The sequence below is a fragment of the Pteronotus mesoamericanus genome, unplaced genomic scaffold (assembly GCF_021234165.1).
Source record: "Pteronotus mesoamericanus isolate MK-2021 breed Mesoamerican mustached bat unplaced genomic scaffold, CSHL_Meso_final contig_73, whole genome shotgun sequence".
In the NCBI taxonomy this organism is placed as follows: Eukaryota; Metazoa; Chordata; class Mammalia; order Chiroptera; family Mormoopidae; genus Pteronotus; species Pteronotus mesoamericanus.
In genome coordinates, this window is record NW_026555245.1 from 22,649,324 (window position 1) to 22,674,736 (window position 25,413).

Here is a 25,413-nt window from a genome sequence, read left to right on the forward strand (position 1 = left end):
TTGCAGTTTTCTTAGGCCAATTGCCAAATTCTGTTGTTAACTGGTTTTGGGCTTGCTGCTGCTGTTGCTGCTGCTGCTGCTTCTTTTTCTTCTTCTTCCTCTTTTAAAAATTTTTATGAGTTTATTTGAGCCAAACTGAGGACATATGCCAGGGACCAAGATTTCAAATGCTCCTGTAGGCTTGCTTCTTAAATGATTTTAAAACTTGCTATTTTTTTTTTCCTTGTGCTCAGGAACAGCTTAAATAACAATGGATTTTGTTTCTTAAAAATTGAGTATAAAAGGTGGATGTTATGGCTTTAACACACTGCCTTCTCGACTGTTAGCCTTTGATATTAGTAAAAGTGCAATTATAGTCCAGAAAAAAAAATTGAGTGTAATTCTGTGAAACCACCTGGGCTTGGTGCTGCAGATTTCTTCTAAATTTAGGGGGCATTTTTTTTTTTTTGGTAGTAGTGGGAGAGCCTAGCAAAGATGTCAGTTATATTTGGGACCTGGGCCTGGAGGATGCTAAGCATGAAATCAACTCATTGCACCTACTTGCTTTATGACTTTGGAAAGTCATTTCTGTTTCTGAGCCTTAGTTTCATCATCTCTCTAGTGGGAAAATTCACCATCTGCTAATCTCATAAAACTTTTAAGAATGAAAATGAAGCCCTGGACGGGTAGCTCAGTTGGTTAGAGTGTTGTCCCCGTAGGCCAAGGTTTTGGGTTGGATCCCCATGCAGGGCACATACAAAAAAGAACCAGTGAATACATAAATAAGTGGAACAACAAATCCATGTTTCTCTCTCCTCCCCGCCTTCCTTTCTAAAATCAATCAATAAGTAAATGAAAATGAAATATTGTATGTTAAAACACAGTAAAGAACCAAGCAAGCGCAAGGCTTTTTAAAAAAAGTTTTATTTTAATAAGTTGTGATATTCACATTGTGTTTCTGAGGATAGCTCTCTATCCTCAGGATATCACACTGTTGGAGGGGTTTGCAAATGGACTGGGCCTTGCCCTCAAAAGACCAGGTAAATGGAGGCATTTGTTTGCTATTAACAACAAAGAAAAATTGTGGATCAAATGAAACATGGCCTAGCTAGTTTATTTTTGTGGACATTAGTGAGAGTTTGGTCTTGTATTTATTTTAACTATTTTATAATCAACTAGAAGCATTGGATAACAGATTGTGATTTTTCCTTTGTGTATGTATAATTGTAATTTGTGTTTATTGTAATTTGGTGATATATTTGAGATTTTGAGGAAAATTAAACTCATCTAGTAGACATTGAAAATACTTTCAGATTTCTTTGCATGTCAAGGAAGCCTGTGTACCGTTGTCAAGATTAAAGAGAATAAATTATATGAATGACCTGACCCATGGACAAGGACAATGGGGTAGGGATGGACTGTGGGAGCTGGGGATGGGGCGGGATGGAGGAGGGCAGAGGAAAAAATTGGGACAACTGTAATAGAATAAACAAGAATAAAATAAATTTAAAAAAGAGAAAATAAATTATCAGCAAAGACCTGTGGAAGGTACCATGCCAAACATTGCATGTAGGGTGAAAGTACAGCAAATCCATTTCCCTCAAATCGGTCTTTTGGACAGGTACCAAAAGTGTGCAAATTGCCATAATTCTTCAAAATAGTATTCCTTGCATTCAATAATAATGAAACAAGCAAGGACCAGCAAATTGTTGTGTCTGTTGTTTTCCAACAGATTGTGAATCTTTAGGAATAATTTCAAAGTTTGCATACTAAATCGCATTTAAATGTTTTCAAGATACTTCAAATTTTGGGCCTCGTTTTTCATACTTGGAACTAAGAATGGGTAATTTACTGATAGCCTTAAATAGTTTAGGTAAGGTCAGATGTTATCTCACTGTAGAGCTGGTGGTGATGCTCTTCCACCCTTGGTGCCAGGAACCCCTGGGTGTGCAGGTGGTGCTGTCCAGAAGCCAGCCTGCCCTTGGCTGTCACCACGGGAGGTGGGGGCATGCGGTGTGCCACTTGTGGCTTGGTAGACAAGAAGCCTCGGCAGGTGAGGTGAGTCAGGGCATGGGGACCTGGGAGACTCAGGTAGCTCTTGCTGGGACCAGGAAATGTTTCTTCCCAAGCCTCCTAAAGGTCACAGTCCAAGTGTAGGTAGCAAGCTTTTAGTTGGACCTCACAGTCATGTTAAATGTGAAGTTGGAAACTGTCGAAAGCACTTTCTTTGATTGTATTGTGTCCTTACCAATTCTACTGTATAATAAGAGTTTAGAAAGTAAATCGTGCTTGTATATTCATAGTCATAGGAAACCAATCCTTTTTCCTTTTCATTTCGAATTATTAATTCATTTTGAACATTGATTACATTTTTTCTTTTTGCTCCTCTCTGGACCTAAATTCTTGTGTAATTTTCCTAAAAATTGGAATTAATGGACAAGTAAAAAAATTTTTTTAAAGGTTTTATTTATTTTTAGAGAGGGGGAGGGGAGGGAGAAAGACAAGGGGAGAAACATCAATGTGTGGTTGCCTCTCACATGCCCCCTATTGGGGACCTGGCCTGCAACCCAGGCATGTGCCCTGACTGGGAATCAAACTAGTGACCTTTTGATTTGCAGGCCAGAACTCAATCCACTGAGCCACACCAGCCAAGGCTGGGCAATTAAAATTTTTAAAGCTACTATTTATTGAACACTGTTCAGAATTTCTTTCTGTGGTCCTTTCATAAGGGTCTTTCATAATTAGATACAGTGTTATATCTGTATGTTTTAAAAATGATTTTTACAGTCTTCATAATTTTTAAAGCCTTTTTGTTCTTTGCTTAGATGCTTCATTGATATGGAGATTAGAGATTACTTTTGGCTTCAAATGAAAAATATTAGGTTTGGAAGGAGAGTCTAATAGTAAAGGAAGCATTGGTTATTTTTAATGAGTAATTTCTATTCTTAAATAAACTTAATGCCAGGGTGATGTTTTTCTTTGTCTAGTGATCATTGTCAATCCGATACTTTTTGATTAAATGTACTTTCTGTATTACTTTAGAGTTTATTTTTTACTTTCCTCCTGAAGAGGATTTAGCACTGTCTGCTTTTATACTTACCGAATTTTTTTCTTTTTCTTTGACTGTCTTCTCTGTATCTTTGACAAATTGAATCGTAAGATGCGATATGACATATTCCTGCATTGACAATGTGTGAAGTTGTTTTAATAAAACACTACTTATAGATAAACAAATTTGTTTAGAATTAATGCTGTTTGTAAACTTTTTTTCTGTTGTTTATGTTACACTTAGTGAAGATTTCCTCCCAGATCAAAGGTATTGGTAGGATGCATAGTTCACACAGTTAGAAAGGATTTTTATCCTAGTGTGCAAATGTTTTTCTACACAAGTTATCTTTTAATGTTAAAGCCATTGTTGATAATGTATTGTAGTTGGTGATTATGTAAAAGTCAGTTATTTTACCAAAAGAGCCACATTTGATTGTTCATTGAATCTGTAAAATCATAGATATTTATAGTTGTAAGAATAAGAGGAGGAGACCTAAGCAAGCTATTTCTAAATGCTTGAATACAAATATATAGCCCAGTCATAGATTTTTTCAATTAAAAGAATGCCACAAAATACAATTAAAAACAGTTTTAACAGTTTAAAGCCCAATGTTGGGTTATTCATTGGCATGTAGGTTTGTCTTGCTTTTGATACATTTAATATACAAACACAAGGAATTGCCAAAATTAAAAAGTAGGAATACTTCCTTGGTGTTATAGAATGGCTTTAGCGTAGAAGTTAAAAAAGTTCTTGGTTTAATATTGTAAGCCAAAATTAATTTAGACTGTAATAAAGAATAAAAAGCATTTATTTACACAAAAGTTGCTGTAGCCTTGGAGATACAGATTCAGGTAGCAACCTAAATTGTGCTCCACCAAGACAAAAGGGCCATCTTTTTTTTTCTTATTTTTTTATGTTTTATTTTTAAATCATGTTTATTCTATTACAGTTGTCTCAATTTTTCCCCATTTGTCCCCCTCCACTCTATCCCACACCCACCCCCGCCCCACAATCAATTCCCACTCTGTTGTCCATGTCCGCGGGTCATTCATACATGTTCTTTGTCTAGTCCCTTCCCCTTTCCCCTATTGTCCTCTTTTCCCATCCCCTCGGGTTACTTTCATTCTGCTCCATGTTTCCTTGCCTGTGGTTTATTTTGTTCATTTATTATGTTGAATAGATTCCACTTATAGGTGAGATCATGTGATATTTGTCTTTCACCAACTGGCTTATTTCACTTAGCATAATATTTTTCCAGTTTCATCCATGTTGTTGCAAAAGGAAGGAGTTCCATCTCTCCCCACCTTTCTTTCTTTAATGCTGATTGCTTTTATTTATTTTTTAAATGTCAAAGTCAATTATAAAATATTAAAAAATTTAAAAACATTATAAAGTCAAACAGCAATTAAACCAACGTGACACCAGCACAGAAATAATCAAGTAGATCAATGAAATATAATGAGCATTCTAGAAACAAACGTATATATCTGTCTAACAATGTAATATATGATTAAATTGATATTTCAAATCAATGGGGAAAATAAGGCTTATTCAACAAATAAGGTGCATGGACCACTATTACTTGAAATAAAACAAATATAGAGCCCTATTTCACACATTATACAAGAAATATTCAGGTGAGTTAAAAATCAATATGTAGAATCTAATGAGTTTTAGGAGAAAATAAAACTAATATTTTTCTTACCCTGAAGTAAAATATTCAAACCCAGAAGCTATAAAGTAAAATACTGACAATATGACTATATTAAACATCTAAGATTATATAGTAATATACATATAAAAAAAGTTAAAGGACAAGTAGAGAATGGGTAAATATTTGCCACACATCTGAAAAAGGGTTAATAGTTTTTTTTGTTTTTTTTTTAGTGAAAAAAATTCTACAAACATAGTCAATAAATGGATAAAGAATACCAAAAAGTCATTTAAAGCTTTTTAAAAATAATAGAAATAGGTAAGAAATATATAAAACCAGGTTCAGTTTCAACAAATAATAAAGGAAAAATTAAAATAACACATCATTGTCACAATCAGATTAATAAGTATTAAAAATATTGGTAATATCAAGTATTGGCAACTGTGAAAGGAACTGGGTATTCATAGACTCTTTTTCTTCTTCTTAAAGCAGTCAAAAGGGCCATCTTTTATAGAGAAAATTCCCACTTAACTCCCCAATTTCTTGCAATGAAATTTCCAAATTGTTCAGTCCAAATTGTGTAGTTTGGATTGGATGGGGCAGGTCTCAGTGCATTGGTAGAACGGTGAAACGGGCTTTTCTGCAGTGGTCACTCAGACAGGTAAACAAAAGTTTAGTCTGCATTTCTTCCCAGAATATAGATTACTTGAGGAACTCCTGTTAACAAATGGCTGCTAAACTCTGTTATTCATGAAATTGGGGCCCTTGTTGACCATGGAGAATCCACCCTGCATACAGATTCCTCTTTGGCATTCACATCAAATGAATCTTCTCTGGGTCCACCACTTAAAGTATATTTCAATTTTAAAGGTATTTCAGAAATACATCACTTACGTTGGTTGTTTCATCATTTAAAAAATGTTTTATGTAATGCTTAAGGCATGCAAAAGACATGGTACAGCCCTATGAATTTACCCAGATGTAACTATGTAAGTCTCATCTATCCCATCTGCTTTCCCTTGGCAACCTTGTCCTGATTTTTGTGCTAAGTTTTTCCTTGCTTTAAAATATGGATTTATTTTGTATGCATTTATTCTTAAAGAACAGCTAACTTTTATTTTTTAGATTTGTAAAAATGGACCTTTGTTTTGAATGTTCCAAGACTTAACTTTCAGAGGTTTATCCATATAGTTGAGAACAGTTTGGTTAGTTAATTTTTACTGCTATATAATATTTCATTGTGCTGGTATACTCTGATTTATATATTGATTTTCCTGTAGATTGATATTTTAGTTGTTTTCAGCTGTTACAAAAATGCTTTGAACATTATTGTATGTGACCATTACTAAACATAGGCTAGAGGAACCCTAGGTGCTACAGTGGGGTTTTTGAACCTCTGCATTATTGACATTTAGAGCTGGTTAATTCTTTTTTTGTGGGTGTTTTCCTCTGCATTGTAGGCTGTTAAGCAGTCTCCCTGTCCTTTAACCACTAGACGCCACTAGCAATACTCCACTTGTGACAAACAAAAATGACTCCAGATATTGCCAGTGTCCCCAAGGGGACAGATCATCCCTGGTTGAGAACCACTGAACCATGAACAATTAAAGATTATCTTGAAATTTCCATACATAGGTCTAATTTTTAATTTACCTTTAAAAATATATATATTTATTGATTTTTAAAGAGAGAAGAAGGAAGGGGGAGACAGACAGACAGACAGATAGACATCGATGTGAGAAGGAAACATGCATTGGTTGCTTTCCACACATGCCTAGACCAGGGACCAAACCTGCAACCTTTTGGTGTATAAGATGACGCTCCAACCAACTGATCACACTGGCCAGGGCTAATTTATTTTTTAAATCTATAACTTAAAAATTTCTCTGTTTTAGTAAATATACAAGGGAAGGCCCCCAAACCTCCTGAATTTATTTATAAAAAATTGTGTATTCCTACCTATTTAAACTTTGGTCACCTTCAAAGTGTTCTCTATTTGATGCAGTACACCTATTGATATGTTTTATCCACTGCCCAAAACAGTTTTTGAACTTGTTGATTTTGATGCCTTTAGTGCTTCTGCCATTTTTTGTTTTACCTCTTCTACATGGGCAAAATGTTTCCCTTTGAGGATGTTTTTCATCTGGGGAAAGAAAAGAAAAAGTCACTCTGGGCGAGATCTGGTGAATATGGAGGGTGCAGCACAGGGGTCATGTTTTTGGTCGAAAACTAATGAACACTGCAGGGTGGGCAGGTGTGCTGGTAAATTATGAAATGGGCGAATGTGTTGCCTTAAAAAAAAATTCCCTGAAGCCAAATGCAGCCTCTCACAACAACGCCAGCTGGTACACTGATGCAGATGAGTTCCTAGAATGCTCACCTAGTGGGGGAAGCATGCACTTCAAGGGGCCCACCCTCCAGAAGATTATTTTGGGGTTTTTTTTGGGTCTCCCCATGTATATCCGATATAAATTAAGCTCTTTATTACTGGGTTCCTCAATCATTTTTAAAAATACAAGGGTATTCTGAGACCAAAAAGTTTGAGAACAGTGCTCTGGGCTTCCAATTCCTCACCTATAAAATAGGGTTAATAATAATACTTAACTTGTAGGGCCCTTAAGACAATTAAATGAGTTAACATTTCCTACATTAGTATACTTATTGTAGGCTCCTAAGACACCACAGAAGGATAGCTCTTTATTTTTTTTTTTGATCAAAATCCCATCTACCTTCAAGCCCCATCTCAAACTCAGTTTTTCTCTTTGCCTTCCCTCACAGTGCCCAACTGGTTCCACCCTTCCCGCTCACACCCCCAGGAGATTCTAATTAGAGTCTGAAGTTACATCTTGCCTTGTATTGTCAATTTTGCCAAGAGTCCTCCCTTTTCTGGATTTTCACTTTCTCACAAAGGGGAAGGAATTCCTGGTCAGTTGTCTAATCTTTATTACTGTTGTTTTCCTTCTGATTTTGGTCAAGTTTGGCAGTTATCCTGGGAGGCAACTTTTTTTTTTTTTTTTAAACTTTTGGCGTCTGTACCTAGTGCCAGATGGAGGCAGATTCCAAGCATCCAGGCCTCCCCTTCCACCCACCTGCCTGTTCAGTTCTCTATAGCAAAACCCCAGTTAACGCCTATGTTTATCTTTTCAAATCTGTGTGACCTTGAGTGAGTTTTTAAATGTTAGCTGCCTCTGCTGGAAGTAATGCAGAGATTCTTCTGCTTCTGCTTGGACACTTGTTTAAAGATTGATGGACAGTCTTAGGGTGACTTTGTGGTCTACTTTCCTTAATCTTTTCCATAGAGAGTGTGGCTTTTTCAATAGTCAATGTTTGTTTTGCATTTTTGAGATAGTTCTCTTATCTTTACCAATCTAAGATTAGAAAGTTATATTTTCTTTCTTCCTTATTGTCTCCAGGTCCTTGAAGTTAAAGAATTTTATCACGCAGCACTGGCTGGTGTGGCACAGTGGATTGAACGCCAGCCTCTGAACTAAAGGGTTGCTGGTTTGATTCCCAGTCAGGGCACATGCCTGGGCTTTGGGCCACATCCCCAGTAGGAGACATGCGAGAGGCAACCACACACATTGATGTTTTTCTCCCTCTCTTTCTCCTTCCCTTTCCCTCTCTCTAAAAATAAATAAAACTTAAAAAAAATTTTATCATGCATATTCTTTGATTAATCTTTGCATTTTACTGTGGAAAGAGCTGTCGCTTGAATGAATGAATGATTTAGGAGGGATAATTAGAAAGGTCTGAAAACCTGTATGTTTTGGAGGAAAATGATGGGACTACTTATCTTATTTGTCAAGCTAAAGAATTTGAACATAAAGTGGTTTGCAAGTAGAAGCCATTTTTACTCAGAGGATGTTTTGTTAGGAATGTGATATTTGGAAGATTCCTGTATATAGGTGGAAGTTGGGTGTTTAATAGAGTTAAAAGCTTAGAAACCAAGACAGTATTGGTTAAATAAGGACTTGAGTAAGTTGCTTGATCTTTGTTAATATAAACAATTAGCTCCTCTTATCCCTCTACCCTCCCTTCCTTCCTCTCTCTAATACATCACACTGGGGCCACGAAGGACCTTAGAGATCATTTAGTTCTTTGATTCCCAGACTTACAGTTTTGAAAAAATAAGTTGGACTGACATGGGCTTGTCAGCTTTTACTTTTCTAAAATAAAAATTACCAAAGAAAACTTACTGTCTAATGTAATGTTCAAAAAACACGAAGTGCCTTGGCTGGTTAGCTCAGTTGGTTAGAGCATTGTCCGTGATATGCCAAGGTTGCAGGCCCTATCCCTGTCAGGGCACATACAAGGGTCAACCAATGAATGCATAAATAAAGGGAACAACAAATCAATGTTTCTCTTCTCTCTCTTTTTCTCCCTTCCACCCATCCCCCCGCCTCTCTCTCTAAAAAATAAAATTAGTAAAATATTAAAAAGAGGATTGTTTATTGAAGAAACATCAAGAAAACAAAGAACTTTCTCTCAGATAAAAGATGGAACTTTAAAAAATCAGAGAGCACTCTCATTCTTGTTTTTCTGTGGACTGGTGGGACCACTGCTCCCCAGTGTTTAGGAACACTGAATTTGTTTAATTTCCTAAGTTGAAAGGTTACTAAGACGTCACTAACAAGAACGAAGTGCTTAGGTGAAGTCACTCCTCGAGGTATTGATGGAATCACTCACAGCTCCATCCACCTCTGTGACTGAGATCTGACTCAGTGGTTCTTAACTATATCTGGGGGCATGTGTATGTGTATTTGAGAGTGATGGGAGCTTATAGGTTTCACCTTAGGGGAAAAACTGGACAACAATATTAGGACTGAAAAGAGTACTAAACTACAGATGAGACCATGAAAAACTTAAGCTAATGTATTTGAACGTATAGTTTTCCAGAAAAATATGAATTCTAAAATGGATTCAAGAAGTAATAGAAATATACCAATTAAGATAATTAATTCTTTAATTTCATGTCTTATCCCAAAGAAAGTACCAGGTTCAGATAGTTTTGCAGCTTAGTTCTGCAAAGTATTCAAATAGTACTTAATTCCAAGTTTTAAATAAACTTCAGGTTTCTCTCTTTCAGGAACACTTACCAACTTTTTTCAGGCTAGCAGGTCTTAATACCAGGACCAGTCAGGGCAGTATGAATAAGGAGTGTTACAAGCGAGCATCACTTATGAAGATATGAAACCTAAAATACTAGTGTGGATAATTCCACAGTGTGCCATTCTGATAATACACTGTCATGAGGTTGTGTAATACAGATGGGTTCAACACAAGAATCATATTTGATCACCATAGATAAAGGTGAAAACCTGCCATAACAGATAACAAAAAGCATTTGATAAAATGCTACATGTATTTGATTTAAAAGCAACACAAACAAAAAAACAATAAAAAGCCTTCTAGAGAAAGGACTAGAACAGCACTTTTCTAACCTGTTAAAGAGTACCTATATTCTGATGAATTAAGGTTAGAATCATTCCCTTTATAAAACATTCCACTGTCACCACTTCTCTTTAGCACTAAGATGTCCTAGCCAGGTCATTAAAGTGACAAAGAAAAATAAAAGGAATGAATGTTATAAATGAAACAACAAAAAATCACTTCTGCAATAATTTTCACATGATAGTATAGAAAGAATCATTAAAGAATCTATAGAAAAATTATTGGAAATGAGATTATTAGCAAGGTAGCTGGATATGAGATTAATTTTAAAACATTTTTATGTATTAGCCACAAAAGGAAAAATACTTAGCTTATAGTTTACAAAAATAAATGTTCTGTTTAAAACAAATATATGTTCTATGTAAATGTTTAAATGTTAAAGGGACTGCATTTTTAAAAAATGACAGTATCATTAAAGACAAAGAAAGGCTCTGGAAATGCTCCAGATTAAAGAATACTAAAGAGACATGACAGCTACACGCAGTACCTCATCCTAGACTGAATTCCCTACTGGAGGGAAAAGTAAAATGTTATAAAGGATATTGTTTCACTTGACAAAACTGGAATACAGAAATTAGATACAAGCATTGGATCTGTACTAAGCTTACTGGAGCTGAAAACTCTACTGTGTTTCTATGTCAGAGAAGATCCCTGTTCTTAGGAAAGCATAGTAAACTTCAGCTGTAAAAAGTTGTGATATATGCAACTTACTCTCAAATGGTTCAGAAGAAAACTTGTATATATGTAATATACACACAGAATGTAATACCCTTTATTGTGTATATGCTGTTGACCTATGAAATGTCCAAACCTGTAGATAATTTTATAAGAGTTTGTTTTAGCCAAAACTGATCCAAGTTGCAGACAAGCAAGATCTCAAATGGGAATAATAGTTTTGCAGTTTCTTTTATGCATTTGAAATTAAGAGGGAAGGTGAGGAAGCTTACATGGAGGTTAAGAGAAAGCAAGGTGGGGATTGGATTACAGGATGGTTAAGAATATGTGGTTACACCTTCCAGAAGTATTACTCTTTTACAAGGGTGCTTTAACCTGGATGCACAAGAACAATGGACAGGGCTTGCTTAAAAATATTTCATTAAAGAAGTTATGGGCCTGGGGTGTGACTGCTTCCTATGATCTGCCCAGTTAGGAATTTATGACTTATTACAGCATCCCCCGTTTTTTGTCCAGTGTGGAGACAGAACACAAATTGATAAAGCAAATATGGTTAAGTATAACTAGATGAATCTGTAAAGTGTTCATAGGTTTTTTTCTATTTCTGCAATTTTTCTGTTTGAAATTATTTCTAAAGAAAAAGTTTAAAAAATACTATTTATAATAGCAACAAATATAAGAATAAACCCACAGAGCTTTGTGTTTTTCTTTAACTCAAGTTAAACTCCTTAATTGATTTGACTTTTTCCTAAAGCTGGGAGTGGGGCAGGAACAGTATGGAAGAGATAAAGGAAATAATTATGTTTAGCCATGAGGAAAGATTGGCAACTTTTTTTTTTTTTTAAGATTTTAAATTTATTTTTAGAGAGACAGGAAGAGGGAGAGAAGGGGAGAGAAATATCGATGTGTGAAAGACACGTCCACTGGTTGCCTCCTGCTTGCCCCCAACAGGGGACCTGGCCCACAACCCAGGCATGTACCCTGACTGGGAGTTGAACCGGTGACCCTCGGGTTTGCAGGCCAGTGCTCAATCCAATGAGCCATACCAGCCAGGGCTGGACTGGCAATTGTTGACCTTAACATTATTTTTATGCCTGTATTATAATACACAGAATGGTTCGTTACAAAAGTTATTGAGTAGTTTCTATTTCGGTTCAACATGTAAATCACAAAGAAAGCTATGTACATCTATTATTTTATTTCTACTTAAACTTACACATATATTTGCCTATTTTTAGTTGTAGGGCAAAGCCTTTTCTCCTTGGAAGGTTGGTGTCTTGCATTTCCTCTCTTGCATAAACTGTACCCACTAGTATCTACCACTTTCAGTTTCTTTTTTCTTTTTTTCAGTAGATGAGAGTTAAGACACTTGAAGTAGTATGAGATAGAATCCTTTGCCATTTTACAATCCCACTGCCCTGTAACCTTTTATTGTTGTAGTTTCCACACTACATTTAACATCCTTTTAAAAACTTTTAACTATCTCATCTTTATGGATCTTTCCAAAGGCTTCAAATTAAATTTTGTAGAAACAATAATATTGTATTCATACTTAACCTGTTTATGTGATATTTAATTATAATCACACCATGGAACAACTTGCATAAATTGGACTGGAAATAAATACTGTTGATTGGTGAGCTTATAATGAGACTGATAGGATATAACAGGTATAGCAAACTGGCCTCACTGTAGTGTGAGCAGCTGTGGTGTTTTTTAGAGATAATATATTATAGTAGTATTTCTTATGTGGTAAATCTGTAAGCAGATTATTGAGAGCTACTGTAGTAGGCTAGTAAGAATAAGTAGCTGTGTGTGGCTGATCGGTTTGTTAAATGACTCAGTTATCAATTGTACTCAATACTACCAAGTGAATTTTGAGTCACCATTGTTGCCAGTTTATCATTGATAATTTTATCAGTCATGGCTCAATTACAGATAATGGATACTGCCCTGGTTAACTTAAACAAAAAGGGGTTTACTATTGGAGTTGTTGAAGGTTGGAGAGTAGGTTCTTGCCTGGGTCCCTAAGGACCCATCCCTTGGGATGTCTCCCGAACGGTACTTTGAGAGGGACTGTCAAGGGAACTGCTACAAGTGGAAAACTGAAGAATCAGGGCACAGGATAATAGCACCGTGGCTGAGATATGGGGAGTAGGAAGCAGCTACTGCATTTGTTCCACGAACACACCATCTTAGTTATGATCCAGAGATAAGGAATACTGCCAGAACTGTTACTTTAAGAGCCAAGCTACCTCTGCTAGATCTGTTCCAGCAGGAAGGATGGGCTATGTGGGTCTCCACCTCTTCTTTTGCTCAGTTCTGAATTCAAGCCTTTTCATATTGGGAGAATTTTAATCATACCCGGAATGACTGTTGCAATGTAGATTTTGTTCTCCTTAACTATGATGAAGTTTCTTAAGACAAAGATGCTTCTAGCATTTACCATATGACCTGCATTATGTCTAGGATAGGTGAGGCTTGGTTTCTTCTTTTTTCCCCTTCAGGTTTCTTTCTGGAGCTGTGCATTTTCTTGGCTGTTCTTTCTGCTCATCCCTCCTTCTCCTGTCATTCTCTGTTTATGCAAAAGGAAGACAATGGGTGCCACAGCTCTCATGGTTTCCTCTGTTCCCCAGTTCTGAGTTCAAGCGGGGAGGGAGTGATTGAGCTAGCTTTGTTAATTGCAGGCTGCAGGATTGGGTGCCTGCACTCAGCTGCAGGTAGGAGAAATTCTTGGGGGAAGGGGAGGAAGATGGCTTCAGTGGGCTGAGGGGTGGGGGCTGTTTTGAATGATCTCATTACAAGGGCTGAGGTGTAGCCAATTTCATTATTTGTGGTAGTTAAGTTCTGTAGTCACTGTGAATAAATACCGAATCAGTGAATACTGAATCAGTGAATACTGAATCAGTGAATACTGAACCATTGTTCCTAGGGGACAGTTTCCTGAGAGTCTCTGATTACTTTCTGTCAATTGATCAGTATATCACCTTATTTTTTTAATGTGTGTTTCTGCTGAAAGATACTGTATTCAATATAAAATTATTGGTTTATTAACGTTGAACTCATGCCAGCAACATTAACTGATGCCTGCATGAAGTTATGTAACACATATTTTCATCATAAGGCACATTATAGCTTCTTGCACTTAGGGTATTATATTTGGGTGCTATTTTCAGTAGCTAAATCACCAATAAGAAGCACAAAAATGCAAAAAAAAAACCCCCCACAAAAACCCCAGCACTAAATAGACTTCAAAAAGCATACTTTACAGTTCAAGGGCTAAAACAAGACTGAGTGGTGTCATGTTTGACCTCAGCTAAGGGGATGTGCATGTATCTGATTCAATATTTCACCACTCTGCGCATGTCTGCAAATGACCATACAAGTGCTACACGTATTGATTTTGGGGTTACAAATACATTTTAGAAGGTGAGGAGAGCATTAAAAAACAACATTGTTATTTGATGGAGAGTGTTGCCAGGAAAAAGGATTCATAATGCAGTCTAATTGTGAGATAAACTTAGAAAGATGCGTTTTGCCAGATAACCAACTAAGGAAAGGCCAAAGAAATAGCACAATAGTCGTGAATATGGGGTTAGAATCTCAGATTAGACCCAAATTTCATCCTTAGCTCTTTCTATGGGACCTTGGGCAAGCATTTTATCTTCATCACTGGTAAAATAAAGATATTCATGGTCACTCTCAATGGAATTACTATGAGGTTTAAATAAGATAGTAAATATTAATGTACTTCACAGATGTCTAGCTCACAGGAAGTACATACTCAGTAATGTCATACATGTGAGACATGTCTATTATATACAGTATAGCAAAGAAGGGAAATAGCCTGGTACCATTGGGGACTTTAGTTAGAATGAAGCAAAGGTTTCAAGTAGGCCAAAGGGATCTTTGAGGCTGGAGCAGAAGGGAAGAGCTAGATCATGGAGGTAGTTTCCATGCTGAAATGGTACTGAGCTATTAAAGGGTTTAAAATAGAGATGGCATGGTCAACTTTGTGTTTAGAAAGTTGGTTCCCTGTTTTTATAGATGTGCAGAAGAGAATTGAAAGAGTTGAACTAAAGGTGGGTAAGTCAGCAAAGATTCTGGGCATAGTTTAGGAAACAAAGGAGCAAAATTTGACTTAGAATAGTAAGATTGAGAATGGAGACTAGAGAATGGATATGAAAGATGTTCAGGAAGTTGAATGGGCCGCAGTTGGTGGCTACACAGATGTGGGGGTGGGCAGGATGGTTCCTGGGGTTCTGATAAGGGCCTTGCAGTGGAATAGGATATGCTCTCCTTCCAACTTCTCCCTCCACCCTTTACCTTGTTAAAGGATTGGATCCTGTTGGCTCTTGTTGCAGAGGCTCTTGTGGTGCTCTGTGCTTCCTTAATTTTAGCACCTGGACTGTGGTTTATAACCACCTGCGTACTTTTTTCCTCTTGCACTTGTGAGCTAGCTGTTTTGAGGATCAGTGCTGGTCAGTGCTGGCCACAAAAAGGCAAGCCAGACTCTGGATGGATTGAATGAACAGGATTAAGACTGGAATAAGGGAAGCAGATTTTGGAGGAAAGAGTCATTATTATTATTATTATTTTATTTTTTTTAAAAAGATGGATCATGCAGAGTTGGCCATATTTAGTCAAAGTCCATGAAGCCCCAGACTACTAAACGATTCCTTTTCATGCCTGTGAAGTTTTGGACTCAGCTTGAATTTGAGAATCATCTCCAAATAGGTATGCCCAATAAGTACTTAGTAAATTACTGGACTTGGACTCAGGGGAGAGAAATCCTTGTTGCATATTTCTGAGACATGGGTAAATACTGTTGAGGCCAGTGTGAATGGAATCTCCTATAGTGTCTGTGTCTGGTGGAAAGGGAAGACGGCCGCAGGTAGAACCTTGCAGTGTGACGGAAGTGAAGGGTTTGGCCAGGGAGAAGCACAGTAAGGGGTTCCAGCAAGTGGAGTGGAGTGACCACAAGAGAGTGAGTGGAAGATGAGGTATGTCCAGCCTCTGCAGAAGCTGTGCCAGGAGGTGGCTTGTTTAGTTTTAAAGGTTGGAGAGAGGTTGGTAAGACGACTAAAAACAATGTCAGATATAGCAGTTGGAAAAGTCACTGGCAACCTGTTCCAGAATTATTTCAGTTCACTGGTGGATGGAAAATTCAGATTGCAGATTGAAGATTGAATGGATAAAGTGGACAAAATGAGTATATGAGTATGCTATTCTCTTTGCAGTTGCTATGAGAAATTGAGAGAATTCTGTAGCTGGGGGTCTGTCTGGGAGAAGACATGATGTACAGGGAGCATGCTTCACCCAGGGTAATTTTGTGGGTTCCAACAGTCTCTTCTGCATGTGTAGAAGTGCCCACGTATGTTCATCTTGTCAGATATTTGGTGAACAAGAGAAGAGGAAGGCTTCCTCAGTTTGTGTAGGAAAATGACTTCTGCCTGCTCTCATTTACCAAGAATATGAGAGTAATAAGAGTCATAGAGTGATGGAGAAAATGACATATTTACTTGCATCATTTCTTCTCAGGAACTTTCTCCTGGGACCCATCCTATAATTTCTCAACTGCAGTAAAAGAAACTTTTGCACAGTTGTTTTTTTTTTTTGTTTGCCTTGATCTTCTGTCCCAGAATCATCTCTTCAAGCCCATTTTTCTTTTTTTTTTTACTTTTTTAAGTAAACTTTATTATTTTAACAAGACTTACAGAGAAATTGCAAAGATAGAGTTCCCATAAAGCCCACCCCCAGCTTAATAATAAGGGATTATTATTAACATTGTAGGTGAGTGTGGTACCTTTGTTACAATTAACGAACCAGCTCTGATAGGTTATTGACGGAAGTCCATCCTGATTCGGATTCCCTTAGTGTTTCCCAAATGTCCTTTCCTGCTCCAGGACTGACATCACATGTGCTGGTCGTGTCTCCCTGGGCTCCCTCTTTCATGACAGCTTCTAAGGTTTTCCTTGTTCGCATGATCTTGATAGTTTTTAAGGACAGGTCAGGTATTTTATAGAATGTAGCTCAATTTGGGAATTTGATATTTTTCTGGGATGAAGACTTTTACTGTATACCTTTAAATAGTTGAAAAAAATAGCTGAATTATGTTAATCTATTTCCTACTAAAAAATTTAAGTAATTTTTTTTTAAAAGAGCTAAACTGTGGGAACTGGGAAGAAGGGAAGGGAAAGAGGGAGGAGGGGAAGGGAAAGGAAAGGAAAAACAGTAAAAAGGAGAAGAGGGAGGGGGAGGTTTCAGTGAGGAGCAGCCCTGCCTGGGCGCCCACTCCTGGCAGTGACATCCAGCTCCCAGTCCTGGCCTTGCCTGGCAGCCAGGAGGGACCCAGTGCGGAGAGGTCTCCGCCATCCCCCAGTGGCTCTGGTTTGTCTCTGCGCTGGAAGGAGGGAGAACAGAGGCAGAGAGTCCTTTTGGTACTGGGACTTCCTTGGACCCAAAGTCCCAGGACAGGTGCCAGGGAGGAAAAGGGGGCGACCACTCAGTCGGGATCCAGGGTGCACCACCCTGGGACACAGAGTGCGTCACCCAGGCGGGGCTCCCACGTAGGGGTGACCACCATCGCCATCATCCCCCAGCCTGTTTATGGAAGGTAGACATGAGCAGAGGGGTGGTGCACATATTCCACTAATACTCGTGCCACCAGTTTTCAAAGACTTCTCTGCTCATGGCAGTATAATGAAACACGCACATGCTTCTTCACTGCTCTGCAGAATCTGGGCAGGTGCCGAGTCCCAACTTGGCGCCTCATGGGTGCTGCGGAGGGATCCGCTGCTTGCGCCCTCGGTTGAGTCCAGAGTAACGGGGGATCAGTGCTACATGGCCACCAAGGTGGCAGGCGTAGAGGCTCCTTCAGGCGATGGCTCCTGCACCTGGCCAGTAGTGAGTAAGTGGTGGCCCAAGACTGGTGGGGGTAGAGGGGACCCCCAGAACAAGCACTTCCCACCCCAGGTCTTTGCAAGGGCTGTTCTACCTTACTTGACAGTGCTTTTCCACCATCAAGCTCCTTTTTTAAGTGCTTTATACATTTTCCTTTGAAAATTTATACACAGTACATTTTACCTTCTTTACCATATACAGTTCTGAGTTTTGACAAGAGTATAAACACCCAGCTGGGGCCCCCTCCTGCACCCGCTACCCACCCATTCCTGGCCTGCACAGCTTGTACTGGGGGCTCCACTGCAAAGTCAGGTGCTACTAGGCTTAGGGGTCTGGAACCCACTCACCCTGACTCCTTCCAAATGGAGCAGGCCCAGGCGCGGCAAGGGCAGCCTGGTGGCTGGAGGTGGCGGAGGGAGGCCTGCGGTGGGGGCACCCTGCTCTGGGGCAGCAGTGGGCTGAAGAGGCAGCTCTGCAGGTGGTGGCTGGCCCCAGGGTTCTGGGGCTGAAGGATAGGTCCAGGAGGGGGCGTTTCAGGAGCAGCTCCAGGAGGGCGTTGGCCAGTGCCTGACCAGGACCCTGGTCAAGCCCATTTTTCTGTTCCTACCCTTGGTCTCTGTAGGCTGGTGAAGCAAGATGAAGTGAAGAGGTGATGTGAATAGGACCAAAAGGATAAAGCAAAACTGCCCAGGCCTCCGGGAGCTGAGTGATGCCTGGCTCAGGCAAAAATGATCAGTGGACTAAGGGCTTTTCTTCACTGTCTTGCTTTTTAACTTACAGCCCTAGGCCTCTGGGTTTCTGAGATGACAGAAAAAGGCAGCCTTCAAAACCAGATGCCCTACTGTAGTCCAGCATGTGAACAGGTGTGCTTATGGCTAATGTGGAGTTTCCAAGGTGACCTGCTACTTCCCTTTTTCACCCAAGTCTCAGAGTGTTATGAGCTTCACTGTTGATTAAGCTGGGGGGTAGGGAACGTATTATTCTGCTTCTTTCTCTCCAGCCTGGCCCTAGAAGCCTGCATTAGTTTCCTAGTGCTGCCAACAACAAATTAGCACAAAAATGTATGGCTTAAAGGAGAAATTTATTCTCTCACAGTTCTGCAGGCTAGAAGGCCAAAGACAAGGTGTCATAGGGCTGTGTTTTCTGTAAAGAATGTAAGGGAGAATTTGTTCTGTGCCTTTTTCTCAGCTTCTTGTGATTGCTGGTTTTCCTTGGTTCACAGCTATATGTGTAGTCTGTCACTATAATCACATAGTGTTCATCCCTCCGTATCTGCCTCTTTTCCTCTTTTGAGGACACCAGTGATACTGGACAAGGGTATAACCTCATCTTTACTTGATTACATTTGCAAAGACCCAGTTTCCAAATAGGGTCTTTAATAGGTATTGGGGGTTAGTTTTCAACATATCTTTTTGGGGGACACAATTCAACCCATAACAATGCCTGGCCAAAGCAGTCTGCAAAGCAAATGTGTACTTGACTCTCTGTGAGACCAAACTGGATGAGCTGCAGTTTTGAAACTGAAAGGCCAGGCTTCCAGTTGCCTCAGGTATGGCCTAGGCTCTGCCTCTGTGAATTTAGCACAGGGAGCTGGAGTAGAGCAGGATAGTAGCACCTGCCTGGCCTGAGCCTTGGTGCTCAGTTCTTTTTAAAAATTTCACTGTAGGAAAGAGGAGTGAGTAAGGACAGAAGAGGATGGCCTGGCCTCTAGGGTTTGGGTTAGTCCTCATGAGGAATCATGGAGGAGGCTGGCATAGTATTCTCTTCTAACACTAGCAGAGCTGGTAGTTGTGCCTTGGTTCATTTTCTTCCTACCCCAGTGCACTTTCTGCTTACCCAATGAGTGCTGCATCTCCCAGGGAACTGTGCTCTACAGCAGATCCAGAAATGATCTTTTCAAAGGCAGTTAGCAGTGCAGACCAGTTCTGAGGCAGGCCTTGTCTTAGTAACTAATACTTTCATGATGAGAGCCATCAGTTTTTACTCACAGAAATTGTGTACAAGGAAAGCAATATAGGATATAGATTTATATTTAGCAGGAAAAGGTATCAGCCAAGTAAAGATATATAAAGAGTAAGGAGAGAAGATATTTTTCCTTCATGATAAAAATTTGCAGATAAGACGCATGGGAGAGTTATATATAAGTCTGAGTTAGTGCTAGACTTTACTTAATGAAAGAGGCCTTTAGTTCATTAAGAAAAAAATTCTTAGTGTACTTACTATAAATATAATTATTTGGTTTAGATCTCAGAAGCATTGAGGCAAGCTCTATAGAAGCAAAATAACAAAGATATTGTCACTCACTTTGGGGACTCAGTCTCTAAAGAGGTGTAGCATTGAAAAAAATGATTATTGCATCACCTTCAGCTGAAAACAGAAGGTTCTTGCAGAATGTAGCAGTCCTTCGACTAGGAAACATTGCAAGAGCATTTTAAACCTCCTTTTCTGCTTGGCTCAGAAAAATAAACAAAAAAGAGAAAAAAGGGTGCTGGGATTTTGATTCTAACAGAATAATTAAGTTTAATAATGAAATGATAAACTACCTTTTAAGGGTAAAGAAAATAAGTAGGCAAGATGAAATGAAAATGATAAATATTCAAAAGCGATCACTATTACTAATAATCAAAGAAATGAAACTTAACAGCAGACTTTTTTTCCCTGTCATATTGGCAAAGAGTTGAGTGGTGAAATTAACATTAAATTTTTAGATGCTTTAACATATTTAAAACTTTTTTAACATTTTAATTTATGATGATTGTATAATCTTTATGGATTCAATCTAAACTTTATAGATTGAAAATGTCTAAAACATAAACTAACTAGGTCCTCAGGATATGTATTTAATTGGCAGGTAAAACATTTTGTGTAATAAAGGAAGTAGTGACACTAGGAACAAGGAAAGCATATTTCACAGACCAGTTAGCAAACCAGATCAAAGACTGAGGTTTAATTCTGATTACTACCAGTTTGCTGCATATCTTAGTCTCATTGCTTCAGTTCTTGTCAAAGCCAATGTTCTGTTTTTTAGACCAAAAATCTTGATTCCTGTTTCTCTCACTTCTGTCTGGAAATTTTGTTCAGGATATATCTTTAGTTTGACTACGTCTCACTGCCCGCCATTGATCTATGTCGCCATTTTATTTTGTCTGGATTGGTGTAAATTTCCTCTTTGCTTCCAACCTTATCCTTTTTTGATACAACAGCTAGAGTGATGAACTTGCTCATTTTTCTGCTTAAAATACTCCAGAACAGTTTCCTTACAAAGCAGTGTCATCTCCTTAAATAGAAATGCATATTAGAGTATCAAGAATGGGAATGCACAAGACAGGAAAGAAGATTAAGATGACTTCCTCTCTCACTCAGAGTAAACACCAAACTCCTTTTCCCCCATCTCCTCACTCACACTTATCTCCCCATCCCATCTGCTCTCTTACCACTCTCTCCTTTGCTATTCCTAGTTCCAGCTACACTCACCTTTTTACTATTCCTTGAAGAGGCCCAGAGGCTTCTTGCTCTTGTCTCAGCCTATCGTGCTTTTCATCCAGATATCTGCATGCTTTAGTCCTTCCTTTAGGCCTCTGAAATGCCTCCCCTGTATAAAATAGCTCCCCCTCCATGCTTTATCCTCTTAGTTGGGTTTCTTCTTCAGAGCACTTCTTATTGTCTGCTTTACTCCACTACTGTTAGGATTTCATTCCATTCCTTCATGAGTGCCTACCCACCAGTTTGGCATTTAGTAACTACTTGTTGAGTAACTGGCTGGATTTCTCATTCCTTTTCTTAGTGGCTTCTTCCTCTACTTAGAGAAATATGCAGACCACTCTTATTTTATGGCCACAGGAAAAGTAAGGCTGCCTTCCCTGTACCAAATGTTTCTACAAAGGTAATCTGGCGGCATCTTCTCCTTTCTTACTGCTCAGTTATTTATATTCTATTATTCTTTACCAGTCAAGCAAATGAATCGGTTGTATAAGTAACCTTCCTGTGTTTGGGATCAATGTTTTCCTTTTCCCTGCTTTTGGTGTATTTTTATGTAAGTACTTGAATAATATTTTGGCATTTATTTCTTCATTCAGTTAGCAAATAGTTATTGTAGCAGATATTATGGCCCAGGCTGGGTTCCAGACTGGATGTTAGGGTTTAAAGAGATGGATAGCCTGCCTTTTCTTTGAGGAGCTTAGAGTTCATTGTGTGGTGAGAAGTGCCAGACATTGGGACAGGCAATCGCCATAAGAGGAATGCAGGAAGGAAGGTCAGAACACTCAGATGGACCATGTAGGCCTGTTCCAGAAGGTTGGGAATCTTGACAGTGGGCAGGAGTTTGCCAGGTAAGGAAGCACGTAAAAGATGCTCCAATGGGAGGAAATAATTTGGGCAAAGGCATAGAGAACTGTACTTGGTCAGAGAAGCACAAATCCATGAGTACTGTTGAAGCACAAAGTATAATGCAGGCGGTTTTGGTGGACAAGGCCATGCTAATTATGCAAGGGACTGATATGGATGCCTCTAAAGGGTCATGTGTAACCTGTAGAGAGGTGAGACTTCCATCCTGCAACTCATGGATTTGGGACTGCGTACCTGGGTAAGTGGGTGGGGATAAAACCCGGAAGGTTTTATCTTTTGCACGCCCCCTCTCATTGGCAGGGAGAATGCAGGATATTTTCTGCTGTGTATTAATATACCTCCTTGCAGATTATTTTTCCTTCAGATTAGAGATTCTGTAAAGGTGGCAGAATTTAATTTTGATATAGGTCATTTTCCTCACATGTACTTGGTGAGACAGACGCTTATTTAAACCTTAAATGAACGGTGACTACGTCTTTATTTCAAGCCCTGATCCATTTTAACCTGTTATCATCCCATTGCATCTTTTCCCTCTGTCTACCTCATCGCTCATTTCTCAATGTCTTTTTTTTTTCCAGGCAAATTAAATTTGTTAAGAAAAACAATAAAAGGAGAGCTTTGTTTGAGAGCATTTGTTGTTTGAGCGGTTGGATGCCAGGCATATTACTATTACTGCATCTGAAAGTGGGATGGCTGGGACTCTTTTCTGGGGCAGGCACACCAGGGCCTCTTATTCACCTTTGAGTTCCCTGTGCTGGTGTCCCACAAACGTTGGTTGAGGAATCACCTATTTATTGATAGAAAGGTTAAGTTTGTGTTTTTGTAGTCTAACCTACTGCCTACTTTCCTACTTTGATCCCCTGTAATCTTTTCTTTCTGAGCTCTAGACAAACTAACTTCCGTTCTTCATACCCACAATAGTTCCAAGTATTTCTGCTGCTAGGACTGTTCTGTCACTTGGCAAACTCCTGTGCCTTCTTATAAGCCTTAATTCTACCCCTTTCTAAGTAACCCAGGTGGCATTAGTTCTTTCTTCCTGTGCAGTTTTGCATTGCATTTTGGCCTCTAGTCAGTGAGCTTGTATGGTGAAGATGAACCTTACCCCTTTCTGTGTCTCCAGTACTTTAGCATGATTACTGGCTATTATAGGAAAGCATGAGGACAAGTGGAAGCACACATGAGTAAACTCTGCTGGGGATGTTGAAAATTGTACATCGTTTACTTAACCTAGACTGGGCCTTTTATACAGGTGTGTGTATGAGAGAGTTTTCTTTCAGAACTGGTACATAGGAACAACACCGTTACTTGCTTGCCAAGTGAGAAAATTCTTTCTTACTAGGAAGGATTTTGAGGAGGCCAGTGATATAATTAGGTCAGTGATTCAGTGCTAAGAATAAGAGCTTGAGAGGAAGAATGACTAGAGGCAGTGCACCCCTGCTCCCCTCTGCAGTCCAGAAGGAGATGAGGAATAATAGGGTGGTAGAAGGGAATGGCAAGTAAATAAATAAAAAGACGTGCTGTTGGGGGAGCTTCCATGCCATTTGGGAGAAATGATCACCAACCTTAACCCTGTAATAGTCATTGCTGATAACGGTGTCCTCTTTTCTGCAGAGACTACCCCAGCCATCATGGAAGTGGCCGAGGCAGAGAGTCGTCTGAATCCCAGCTGTAAGATCATGACCTTCAGACCTTCCATGGAGGAGTTCCGGGAGTTCAACAAATACCTCGCATACATGGAGTCTAAAGGAGCCCACCGTGCCGGTCTTGCAAAGGTGATTCTCCTCAGATGCATTAAACCAGAACAATCACTTGGCCTTTCAGTTAATGCTCTTAATCTTCATGATGTGGGAAATTGTTTCTTCCAAAGGAAGATATTTGTAAAGTCTTTGTTCTTGTTAATCCATATGGATGGAGCATTTGATTTCTTCAAAGAATAACTATCTTATTTTTTAAAAACTCTGTATACCAGATTGTGTTCTAGGAATTTTTTTTTTAAACCAAAAACCAAAAAGTTCATAGAAACCAAAAAGATCAATATATAAGTTTTAGAGGAGTAAGAGCATTCATAGCTTTTATCAGTTTCCCATAGAGGACAGTTATTAACCTGAAGCTTAAGTACTACTACCACCGTCCCTCCTATTCTACCTTCTCTCCCTCCTTCTCTTTTTTTTCTCTTCTGTAAAAAAAATTTTTCGAACAGATTTATTGATATATAATTCACACACCATACAATTCCCCCATTTAAAGGATGCAATTCAATGCTATTTTGTGTGTTCACAGAATATCATTAGTTCATCGCTCATACCTAATTCCAAAACTTTTCTTCACCTTCAAAAGAAACTATATCCTTTAGCAGTCATTCTATATTCCTTGTCATGCACCCAGCCCTGGCCACTGATCTACTTTCTTTCTCTTAGAGATTTGCCTATTTTATTTTGTTTTTAGGTATCTGTTCACCAAGGGTGGAGTGTGCATACTAGGTACCAGGCACTATATGACATGTGGGAGAAGGTAGGGGGACAGAGCAAACAGAATTCCTGCCTGTATGGAGCTTATATTCTAGTGGTAGCATATCAGGGTAGTGGGATAAGGACATTTAAGCAGGAAACCGAAAGGTGTAAGGAAACCAACCTTTCAAGATATGGGGACAGAAAGTACAGCAAGTCCAGAGGCCTGGAGGCTGATTTGAGCTTCATGTATGGGAGGAAAGGGAAAGGGGATCTGTGGAGTTGGGGCTCAGTGGGCAAAGGAACAGGGTGGTAAGTACGTTGAGAGTCCTGGAGGAGGCCAGATGGTTTGGGCTTGTCTAGCCATAGGAAGTGCAGTGGGAAGCACTGATATCTTAAAGCAGAGGAGAGGAGGACATGGTGGCTCTTTGTTCGAGTATTCGTTATTTTGTGATACTATTTTGTAAAGATCACAGTGGCTCTTATGTGAAGAATGACTCTCTTGGGGGAGGCAGAGCAGCAGCAGGGAGTCCTCTCAGGGTTAACTGTGATACGCTTAGCATCATAGTAGTGGTTACAAAGGCACTGAGGACTGCATTGCAGGTTTGCACCTATAGACCCAAAGTTAGAGCTTTGAAAGAGATTGTCTCCTTTGACTTCAGCTTGAGATGGACTTGTGTGTCCCTTCCATACTGGAAATCTATTTTAATTGAAAATTTTCCCTCATAAGAATTTATTTTATAGCATTTCATTTCATTATTGTCCTGTTAAATTCATAATCTAGGTTTCTGTAGATTTCTTGGTATCACTACATAAGTTTCTGAGCTCTCGCAGAGCCTGTTCTACTGTAGCTGGATCTCCAATTCTTCTTGGAATCCCCAGCTCTGTGGGAAGGTCCTGCAGCTTTCAGA

General features: G+C 39.0%; 1 protein-coding gene across 4 annotated transcripts in view; it reads left to right on the top strand.

Moving 5' to 3' along the window:
- The window catches only part of KDM4C (lysine demethylase 4C), a 408,417-nt gene that overhangs the window by 12,470 nt on the left and 370,534 nt on the right, over positions 1-25,413 (top strand). For all 4 annotated transcript variants that reach the window (XM_054583127.1, XM_054583129.1, XM_054583130.1 and 1 more), the window contains exon 2: positions 23,667-23,827. In XM_054583127.1, coding sequence (XP_054439102.1) covers positions 23,684-23,827 — 144 coding nt within the window. In that variant the 5' untranslated portion in view covers positions 23,667-23,683. The remainder of the gene's footprint in view (positions 1-23,666; positions 23,828-25,413) is intronic.